This window comes from Acanthochromis polyacanthus, chromosome 4 (assembly GCF_021347895.1).
Source record: "Acanthochromis polyacanthus isolate Apoly-LR-REF ecotype Palm Island chromosome 4, KAUST_Apoly_ChrSc, whole genome shotgun sequence".
Classification (NCBI taxonomy): domain Eukaryota; kingdom Metazoa; phylum Chordata; class Actinopteri; family Pomacentridae; genus Acanthochromis; species Acanthochromis polyacanthus.
The window spans coordinates 35,173,125-35,184,786 of record NC_067116.1 but is presented as its reverse complement, the minus strand read 5'-3'; the positions used below and the strand labels follow the sequence as shown (position 1 = coordinate 35,184,786).

The 11,662-nt window shown below is 40.3% G+C and overlaps 1 protein-coding gene across 1 annotated transcript; it reads right to left on the bottom strand.

Moving 5' to 3' along the window:
- Positions 1 to 296: 296 nt before the first annotated feature.
- On the bottom strand, positions 297 to 10,563 carry rabggta (Rab geranylgeranyltransferase subunit alpha). The gene is made up of 17 exons (XM_022208805.2): positions 10,441 to 10,563; positions 10,034 to 10,070; positions 9,788 to 9,898; positions 8,734 to 8,858; positions 8,426 to 8,613; positions 7,361 to 7,618; positions 7,131 to 7,214; positions 6,914 to 6,996; positions 6,225 to 6,320; positions 5,191 to 5,296; positions 5,036 to 5,087; positions 4,860 to 4,948; positions 2,397 to 2,485; positions 2,175 to 2,291; positions 1,959 to 2,072; positions 1,728 to 1,815; positions 297 to 1,020 (listed from the first exon to the last, which is right to left on the bottom strand). Exons 2-17 carry the CDS (start codon positions 10,034 to 10,036, stop codon positions 872 to 874), a joined length of 1,752 nt encoding a protein of 583 aa, XP_022064497.1. The 5' UTR covers positions 10,037 to 10,070; positions 10,441 to 10,563; the 3' UTR covers positions 297 to 871.
- Positions 10,564 to 11,662: the final 1,099 nt, after the last annotated feature.

The window sequence follows — 11,662 nt, the reverse complement described above, 5'->3', positions numbered from 1 at the left end:
TCAAAACTGAGCAGCATGAGGGCAATTACACAATATTAGGCAGGTGGTTTTAATGATGTCTGGATAATGAGCATGTGTATCCGATTATGTTCAAATTATTGTCTTTTCATATCAGATTAGCCTTGAAAGAGCAAAGTAACAGAAACATCCTTACAAATTTGCTGGCAAAAAAGAAACACTAATCAGAGCATGTGTGTCGTTTCTCCAGACATAATTCTAAACTCATCTTTCTTCAATAAATCTTGTACATCTGCTAATCATTTTAAGAAACAGAACATAAAAATAACACAGGAGGCTTATTGGAAGGCAGTGACACAATGTGTGCTGTTTATTACTGAATCTGTGACCCACTGTGCAACAGTATAATGTCATATATTAAATGCTTTACACCTTTTAAAAAAAATGTATGAGAACTATGCAATGCTCCTTCAGTATGAGCTCTTCTTCTAACTCAACCGTTAAAGCTTATAGAAGCAATAAGCCAGCATTGCTGCACGCCAATCCATATTAAATTTATTCCTTTATCGAGGTTTTCTGCATGCATTTTGGGTGTGTCGTGTTAAGGACATCCGGACGCACACACAAATGGAGACTTGCAACATTGGTTATTACACACTCGCTCACATACACACCCACCCACATATAAATGGACATGTTGCTGAAGGTGTTGAGAGGTTTCTGACATGTGCTCTGAAGTATCAGGCCTTCAGATTGTGACTGACATTTTTCCAAACAGGTGGAACAAACAGAGTCACAAGACACTTTGAGGGGGGGAAAAAAAGAGCACCCACTTGCTCATTTCACTACAGAGAATGTGAAGGACAACTGAACGACAGGACAGTGACGGCAGTGATTCCTGCCCTGCGTCCGATCAGAGCAGGAGGTCTGTGACTGAGGGCAGCAGCTCGACCAACTCCGACTCCACGTTGGGCGTCTGAGCGACAGGGTTGCCACGGAGATCAAGGCGCTTCAGCTTGGGGCAGGAGGCCAGCGGCTGAAGATCTGCCAGCGTAGAGATTTCTGTGCTTGGGGTTAATGAAAAAGCCTTTCCTGTGTGTGGCTGGTGACTAACATCATCAGCAATGAATAACAGGATATATGACGCACGTATTCCAAACGCTGGTGTAAAAGTAAGAGCCGTAAGCGAAATGTGACACCGGGATATGAATTCGGTCTTCTAAATATAAAATACGGGGCCATCAAACTAATTCCAACTGTCATTACAATAACTCAACAACTCACCTGCAAGCTTCATTAATTCTTCTCAAGTGTACGAGGGGAGGTGAAGCATGAAGGGGAAGGATTCTGTGGCGATGATGTGTTAAGTGTCTCTTTCCTTCGTAATGATGCTGTTTGCTCTGTGAAATTGCAGCGCTGTGTTTATTTACTCATCGCTTGAGTTTCAGGTAAAATAAATTATTCATACACTGAGCTGAAGAGTCTCGTTACCACCGCAATTTTCTAAACGCTGTAAACACCGTCCCTGTGTACGGCAGGTCTTTCTGCATCACACACCGTCAGCTGCTGGCACTCTTTACCACTCCGGGTTGTTGTGCCGAGTTGAGCTACTCATGAGCTGATTCACACATTTCTTGAGTCACAAGAACACTGAGAGGAGCACAGAGATCACAATATAAACTGATCCCCATGACACCAGCACTGCAGGCTAAACAAAGATCCAGGACAGGATGTTTTGCCAACAGAATAAATCTCTAAATTAAGGATACTGTTGTTCTTTAACAGGACTTCTTCCAGTTTGGGAAGGTGGTACACGCCCTCCAGGTTTTCTATTGAGTTGTTATCAGCTTCCAAGACCTGCGAGTGTGAAGAAGACATTTAATTGCAGGGAGAAAAAAGGCAATCAATATGTATCTTTCCTACTCTTTGAATTGAGGCACACACAGCAGAAGACTATCCATGCAAGAGCGACAATTGAATTTGAACTGCAGCTTCATCACCTCCAGGCACTGCAACATAGCAAACTGAGGCGGCAGCTGCTGCAGCTGATTAGAGGACAGGTTGATATGGGTAACCAGTAACAGCTGGTCCAGGTGGCATAAAGTGGTCAGGTTCTGTCAGAAAGTAAAGGAAGAAAATCGTTTTTTCAGCACTTCCCTAATCAGCAAACAAAGCTTTCAGGCAAATCAAATCTGATTTGTTGTTCTAATTCTGACCTTGTCAGAAATACTGAAGACGCGCACTTCAGCGTACTCCATTTTCAGGATGGTGTTTTCAATCATAAACTTGCTGCACAAGTCACTGTAATATGCAGAGCGCATGGAATCCACTTCCTGGTGGAGAAAGTGAGGGCATTCAGTCAGTGATCTGTGCCTACACTGTGTACAAATACATTCATGTCAGTGCCATAGACTGTACTGTATACGAACTGTACTCACTTTGAGTGTTTGGAAATGAGCAAGTGTCTCCTTTTCATACCCCAGAGGGTCGAGTGCTCTCATCAGGAGGATGATGGTCAGTAAGCACCCTGTTGAGGCAAAAAGAGCCCTTGGTGGTTACCAGGGAACATCATGACCAGCAGCAGGAAACATCAATGCCACATGTCTCTACTGATCTGTTCACAAATGACATTAACTTGTATCTTTGATGATTCAAAGATACAAGTATGTCAGTCAGAGGTGGAAGAAGTACTCCGACCTCGTATATAAGTAAAAGTACCAGTACCACAGTTTAGAAACACTGTTACAGGAGAAAGTTGTGTATTTACATTTATACTTCAGTGAAAGTACAAACATATTTGTATCGAAATATGCTTAAAGCACCAAAATGGCAGAATAGCCTATTTCAAAATAAAGTATATTATAGGAATATATTTTAATTTACATGTTAAAGCTGGTGAAGGTTATTTAATTTTTTTAGATATTTATCGACTCAGTAGCCTATCAGTTTAGACTCAGTGATAAAAAAGATTTGTCTTAATCTATAATATTACATCAAACTGCATGTTTATTACAGTTTATATTACTACACAAACTGCAAAACAGCAAAAGTTATCAAATGAATGTAGTGGAGTAAAAAGTACAATATGTGCCTTTGGATTGTAGTAAAAGCACAAAGTAACAGAAAATGGAAATTCTCAAGTAACATGCTTAAAGCTCGTGTCCGGAGTTTGAACCGCAGCGTCTCCCAAAACACTGGTGGTCCCATCCTCCCTCTGATTTCGCCCCTTTATTTGTGCACGCGCGCAGTACATGAGAGAAGTGCCCGGAGTGCTGCAGTATCTTGCCTGTTTTGCTGTTTTCCACTCCTCTACATTTAGTACATTTAGTAAATAATAAAGGAATTACGTTAGAATTCTGTATTGAGTCTAACTTGTCCTAATACCAAAATAACATGAATCTGCTAGGACGAACTAGTAAAGTTTCAATATGTGATTACACTCGTGTATCCCTCTCGATGACGTTGTTTATCAAACTTAGTGCATTTACGCGTGTATATGTGTTACATTGTTTATTTATTTCTATCTAGAGTTCAGAATTGCATGACTCCTCTGACGAAGAATATGTCCCAGACGCCCCAACATCTTCCTCCAGAGGTCGGGCATCTAAACGAAGCCGTCAGGCGGGCTATGGAGGCCGTGGTCGGGGAGCGACGCGAGCACCCCGAGCCAAAAAACGTCCTGCAGTCTCTTGGCCTGACAAGCCGTGGGATTGGTACCGGTAACTTTTCTGGAAGTTGCTGAGCCCTGATGCTCTCTCCTCCACAAGCAAAACAAATGTGCTCGCGGTTGCGTAGTGCGTAGCTCGCCCACCTCTGCATGGGCTTGCTTGCTGTGCGCGTAACCGTTGATTGACAGCATGACAAAGCTGAAGCTGGAACTTGATTGGTCGGCAGCGACTGGCGCTTTTTGGAATAACATGGGGGTCTATGAGAGGAAGGCGGAGCTCAAGAATAAATTTTCATATCGCGTCATACTAACATTATATTATAGTATCGAACTAGACTAACACATTTAAGCTTTGTTAAAAAATGATACATAAATTGAAAACAAACGGAAACTTCGGACAGGAGCTTTAAGTTTAGTCCACTCCTAGTTTTGTTGGTAAAGATGATTTAACTGCTATTGTTTATCTGCTGGTTAATTTGTGAAGTTCCCCTCCGGGATCAATTAACTTTTATCTGAATTTACAATACTACATCATAATTTATTTTTTGATTATATTTCCTATTAGTAAATTAAATCTGCAATGTAACGAAATTGATCAAATGCATTTTGGTAAGTAAAAAGTACAACATTTGTCTCTGAATTTCAGTGAATTAGAAATATAAAGTGGTAAAAAATGGAAATAGTCCAGTAAAGCACAGGAAACTCAAAATTGTACTTAAATGCTGTACTTGAGTGAATGTACTTCCATCACAGATGTCAGCTCACACCTGGTGTTCGAGTGCATCTCATTTCTCATACTTGAGACATTTCATTTTGAAAAGACCAAAACAAAAATGATTGCTTCTCCTCCTTGCTGGGTTCTAGGCAAAGCAAACTGCACAAGATGTTCCATGCACCTGTAATATATCTCTATGGGCTTTTGGAAATGTTCAGACGTTGTGAACAAAGTCTGCTTACAAGGTTTGAGAATGAGTACGTACTTCTGCTTGCAAAGAGGACATCAGCTGAATAGGCAGTCCTTCAAAGTGGGCCAGGACTCTCTTACTTTCACTGCTAAAAGAAAATGTGGCCACATGTGGCACAGACTTCGAAGGTTGTCTAAGTGATCACTCCTCTAGTGAAAGTCATCTACTTTTGATCATGTCACCTAAACGTTTGTAATGGCAGATGTGAACAGTTTCTATGTGAATTTGCTGATAAGATCCTGTACTATAATGAATGTAAAAGCACTTACATTTATTGAGTGGCTCCAGTTCTTGTAGCTGGTTGACTGACTGCAGCTCTGACTGTAACACTGAGGTCTTCTCCACTGACAGCTCACTCCTACAGAGAAAGAGCACACTAACTCACTTCTTATTCCTGAAAAACAAAAACTCAACAATGTGCTATGCCAATGTGTCAAAACAGTACCTGAAAAGTTCCTGATCGGTGGCAGAGTCCCGACACCAGCTCTCAGTTCGACCTTTAAGAGTCAAAAGTTCACAGTGTAACGCAGCTTGAGGAAATAAACATTCAATATTCATAATAGAGACCCTAACAGAGCATGACTTGAAGATATTTATCACCTGTGTACAGAGCACAGTCCCTGTGAGTGTGTTTTTCCGTCCAGTGCACAGTCAGATTGTGCTCATTGGAGATGTCATTAATCGTTCCAGGAGGGAGATCGCAGATCTGAGCTGCCGTTAAGGCTAGAAAGGGACCAAACTTGAATTATTTATACAAGTGAAAGAGAGGTGTTTGAGCAAAAATGAGCTATCTTTATTGAAACCTGCTCAGGCCCACAGCATGAGTGTGTATATTAACTTCATGGCTCATTTCCAGAACCAATAAAGTAGAGATGGGCAGTATGACTGAAACATAACATCCTAATTTAGATAAGTTAGTTTTTAATGAATTAATTTAGATTTGCAAGAAGCAATCAAGCATTTAATCACTGAACATTAACAATGTTTAATTGCGTTTTAGACAAAATCATCAGATGTCAAAAGGAGAGAAAAAGCCTTAAAGAATTAATCGAGTTAAAGGCAGACTGCACTTTTTCTTGAGTGATTGCATAGGTTTGGTCCAAATGTGGTGAAAGCTCAGGAAAGGTGGACTGTGAGTTGGAAGTGCTTTTGTTAAAGACAAAATCATTTGTTTCTCTACATTTTGGACTCAATTAACGACTTTTGCATGTTCCAAGACAAAGCAGCACTCCTGGACCTGTGGAGGAATCACAACCCTTCTTAAGGACACCTCAGGAAAAAAAAAAAAGGACACCTCAGGACAATGGATTTTTCCGAAAAACAGCTACTTCAGTTCCCTCACCAAACTTGGCGTCCTGTGTCCTAACAAGGTGAAATAACACAGCCCAAACACACTTGTGTGGGAGAGCTAATAACATTCCTCTGCAGTAAACTGATAAAAGTTTGATGATGAAACACTTTTCTCTTCTTCTTGATGCACATACCGCAGCATCTTATCAGCATGCGGTATGTGAAGAATGACTCCAACAGAATGTTAAGGCGGTATCCTGTTCAATCAGAAGTACATGGCGACAGTCACGATTAATCTCTGTGGGGGGAACTTGCTAGTTTTGAGTCATAAAGGCAAAGGATACCCAGACAGGGCTGTGTTTGAAGCGAGGGTGGACACTCCTCCATTCCACTCTCTGGGGCTGACCGTCGAGGACCAGCAGCAGGCCGACCGACTGCGCCTGTCAGAACAAGGGCAAGGAGACAGCTTGTAAAGTCCACACGGGGTTGTCTTTTTCTTCTAACACCTGGTTACACACATTTTCCAAAACTGAATTTGCTATTTAAAATCGGGCACACAGTCAGCGCAGCAGCAGTTATGACTGTTTTCTGAGTCATATCAACACTCAAAATTACTACTACCTAAAAAAACAGAAAAATCCACATTTATAACCTAACACATCATGACATGGATTACAAATTCTGCTGCATTAACCAGCATTTCATATCTGTGGTGCAATAAATGCAGCAAGCGAACAAAATGACACTGTGATAATTAAAGAAGACAACTAATTCAAACACAACAAGAATGGAAGTTGTAATGCTACAAGTTATTAGCATTTTTTGTGTTCTGATTAATTTGTTTTTCTTGCTGGGGGCCATTAAAAGAGCAGATCCTGAGATGTTCATGTTGCATTAAAGCATTTTGTTTCTGAGATTAACTGCTAAGCTTTGACAAGCTGTAGAAAATTAGTGTGACCAATTATTTTTCCTTAAAAAAAAGCGTAAAACATGTGAAAGCTTTATTTTAATAAGGATAAGTGAAGGTACTGACATTGACAGGCCTGGAGAAAGCAACAGCCACTCTCTCCTCATCCCGACTGACATACACACAGCTTATCATCTCTTCACGCTCCGCTGTTAAAAAGACAAAAAACCTGGACTCGTGTTTGACAAGTGACAGAGCAGAGCAAACATTTGCATGCACATAAATAGTGGAAAGCGCCTTCATACATATTTCAACACATGGACACAATTACAGACAGACGTACCTCTGCCTAATAACCAGCGATAGTAGAACCAAGCGCTCTGGTCGTTGGGATCAGTGAAGAAAGCATTTTGTACAAGCTCATATTCTGAAAGAAATGAATACAGTTTGACACTAAATGTGCTGAAGTACACATCAGACATCACTTGCAGAGTACAACTATTTATAGTGATAGCAAAGACTGAGACTGCCCTCTATCTGTTGCCATTGCCGACTACAGCTGCTGAGTTTTACCTTTGAGCAGCTGCTCTTCACAGACACGATGGGAGTGGGTTTGAGGAGATGGTGGAGGGGAAGTCTGGGGAGGCTCGTGGCAGGGTGAGGGTGGCTCGGGTGACTCTGGGTGGAGCAGAGGCAGTAGGGTGCTACGGTAGTGCCAGCTGGAGTAGTTGGAAAAGTTGGAGCCGATAAGACGATCAGTAAACGCCAACTCCTGATCCACAGGCACACCAGAAATCTTTACAACCATCCGGCGATAATCCCAGCAGTGGACTGGTAAAGAAGGGAGAAAATGTCACGAGAAATGTAAGAAACCAGAGCAGGGACATAGTGTGTAGGAATAGACCGATTATCGACCTGCACAATTATCGAGGCTGATATTCGTCATTTTTCCAATTATCAGTACTTTTATTGACTGATTATTGACACATCAAATGCGCTACTTCAGGTCTGATACAACCTCCTTTCTTTGTCTGTAGTCACTCTGTGGTTTTAGGAATAACTCTAAAGCAGAGACTGCAAAAACTGAACAAGAAACGCAAGCTAATGGAAGTTAGCTTCTCTCACAGTGGCTAAGGCTATGCTAACGGCTAGCGGCTAAGTTAAAAGGCAGCCACAAATGACTCTGAAACTCATCCTGAAAAACAACAGTGTCTTAAGATATGGACCATAGTGGCCATTTAAATGGATAGAACAGTGAAAGATTAAGAATATAGAGAAGATGCTTTTTGCAGGAGACAAACTGATCAATCTCAGTCTATCCTACATAAACAGAGGAAAGTGTTCTAATTTAATCACTCCCATTTCTGTTTTACATAAGCAATTATAGTCACCCTAATACATGAAGAAGCCAAGTTACAAATGATAGGTTCTCTACCATCACATGCTACTAAAACATTACGTTTAATGTATATCGACTCCAAATATCAGCTACCGGCCTTTCTTTGTTACCAATAATCAGCATTGGTATTGGTCCTGAAAAACCCACTGGTCGATCCCTAATATTGGGTGTAGATAAATTATAAAAACTGTAGAATTATTCACGTTTTTGACGTCTGAATGTTTCCATTTTCTACTCACAGTTGCGGTCGTCCAAGCTCAAGCAGCGGTCGCAGAGGCTGAGCTCTCTGGCCCAGTCCGGTCGAGGCAAGCGGGCTGAGACCCAACCTCGATGGTGCCAGCTGCCGTAAGACTTTGGGTTCACCTTGAGGCAGGACTCCAGAAACAACAGCTCGGCCTCGTAAATCTTCTGCACTTCATCCTCGTCTCTGGAGCAAACATCAAGAAGCAAAAGCATCACTCTTCTTTCCCATCTCGCATTGTTTGTCAGCCAAAAAAGGGGGCTCCACTTAAATCTATGAGGGGAATATAACTACAAAGGCTCTCACTTGACAGTCTCCAGGTGCATGAGGATTTCTCTTCTGTAGTTCCAGAGGGTTGCGAAGTCAGGATTGGAGGACAGGAGCTGCTGGGTCAGCTGGAGAGCTTCGTCATCCCAAACACCTTCACTCCTCTGGAACAGAAGCAGAAAGTCACAAGGGTTAGGCAGATACACAAAGTGACAGGCAGCTGAACAGAACATGAGTATGACATGACAGATATAGTATGACAAACATTTGAAATGGTTAAAAACACACAGTTCAGCCAGTAAACAAGCACTGAGCATGATGTTTAAATGCTACATATTATCCATCATATCTAGCTTAAAGATGGCAGTTTGAAGGTTGAGGCTAATGTTTTGTGCATTTCTGTTATGATAAACAAAACCCTTCAAAAGACCAAAACCAATAGTGTGTTAGTCCAAGGGCTGGACGATTTCGGGAAAATATTTAATTGTGACAATCCTGATAGATAATGTGAATTATTTTGCAACATATTTTCTTAAAGTCAAGCTTCAGCTCAGTATTTACTGTGACTGAAAACATGTGATGAAGCATGATCACATGGGACAAATTCCATTTACTCAACAGCTTAAACTCTGAGTCAGACACTTTGGGTAACGGAAATCCTGAATTGCAGCTTTTATGATTTGTTAATTGCATGACTTTCAGTAATTAATTCTTAAGTATTAATTAGGGCCACCTGTCGTGTCCTACACACCATCTGTGGCAGTAAGTCTTGTTTTTGTTTTCAAATTTAATTAAAAAATAGAACAGAATGTCCTGAAACAGCTGTATTTTCTAGCAAATTCTGCTCACACAAAAAGAAATCATGCCCTAGTTTCAGCTGCAGATTACTGGAATGCATATTTGAACAGATTTGACTTGAAAATAACTACAGTATGTCTATTGTAATAAAAAGGACATGCCCCCCAGTTCAACAGTGTAATGGTGAGCTATACCAGGTTTTGGCTACACAGGTCTAAAAAGAATGAACTACTGGGTTTGCTCTTTACATTGACTTTGGTAAAAACATATGGTGTAATATAATTTTTCAGAGGACCTTAGAAAAACAGGCATCGCGTGCAGCAACATATATCTTCAACTTCTTCTCGCGTTCCTTCCTTTTCTCCTCCTCCTGCTGGGCTGTAGTCTTAATCTTCACTCGACCATGCTGTCAAAAGCATAAAAAGGTAAGGTAGGTACAATTTACTCTGCTGCTCAAAAGTCACTGTACATAAATGATGCAGTTGCACAGAGAACGTGTCTACATTTCACATTAAAATGAGTAAATAAAAAAATCTCTTACCATCTTTTCTTATTTTGAAGGAGGCTTCTTCAAATACCTGTTTGTTTTGGCACATGGGGGAGGTGACAGAGATGTTAGGCCTGAGGAACGTTTACATGACTCACATGCACAGACAGCTGACACGAAAGTTGTGGTAAGTTGACGTTATTCGCGTTCAGTGTAGAGATAAACAGTCCTGACAAACGCTAAAACACTGAATACAAACAGCCCAGAGTCTGAATGTAGCTTGAAAGGAACGGAGTCTCAGGTTAGCTTGCTAATTAGCTCCGTTGTCAGTAAACAGCACAGGGCTGGGCTCATTCAGCCCATTGAAAGCAGCTAAGATTTACAAAAACCGCCGGCAGAAGACGTATTTTCATGACGGCTGCGCACTAACAGCCGCATTGTTTATAATATAAAATACGCACCTGCTTTATTTGATGGCTTGGCTGCTGTTTTTCAGAATGCAGTTTGATTTGTCATGTCACTATCAGGGATTCTAACGACTACAAATTTTCACTTCCGTCTCATGAAATTGACGTAACTGATAGTATTTTCGGTGTCGCGGTGGTTTATCGCCCTCTAGTGGAGGAATATCTAAACGGCAAGAAAGAAACGTTAAACTGAGCAGAGAGGAACTTTGGTGAGAAGTGACGGGTTGAATTGAGATTTGTGAGTGTTAGTTAGTCATAAATAGCACTAAAATCTCTTGATTCAGTATTTACACTTTTTATGTTATTTTTGTAAGACCAATAATAAATAATAATATTTTTTTTCCTGGAGGGCACTTTGACGCAAAAGCAGTTTAATTTGAACATGCTATATCATATATGTATATGTATATGTATATGCCTTGCCTTAAACTTGTTGTATTGCATGCTTAGAATTCTGACTTATTTGAATGATTATATTTTCATCATTTGCCAGATTCGACCTTTGTTTCATGAAAACCACTTTGTAAATTTTCTTTTTGAGTAGCGGTGTACAAGTCTGAATCAGAATCAAAATATGTTTTTATTTTTTGTCAAACAGGTTTTTAAATCCTAGGAATTTGATGTGAGATTAAAGGATTACAGTGAAGTTTTTTTTTTTTTAAAGAACGTTTGAAAGATTTAAAAGTCTTAAATATTCTTCTTCTTCTAATTATTGATGATAACAACAACAACAACAATAATTATGGAATAAAATACAATAATGCACTGAATTATTCTATATCATTCTACACAGTTGAGAAACAAAAAATGACTTGTAAGTTTATTTTACACTACACAGAGAGCAGACAAAAACAACTAACTACTGTCACAGACTGCATTCATCTATATTTAATTGTTTTCCGTGCCCAAAGTTTATCACCGGCCCACCACTTACGTTTTCTCCCCTTAAATTCATGTTTTCATCAAAGCCTCATACAGTCTCTGTTCAGTTTATCTTATACCCTGAACATTGTGGCTTTGCACAATGGAGCTTAGAAAACAGTCTAATTAAAGTTGTCTTGGACACGTCAACCATACACCTTCCTCAGATGTTCAGAATTTCAACCTTCTGATTATTCCCCATCCTTATATTTAGCTTATGTGATTGTATATGTCTTTATGCACATCAAACATACATAAACACATGCTTCAGACAGAAAATAGGAATGATTTCTTC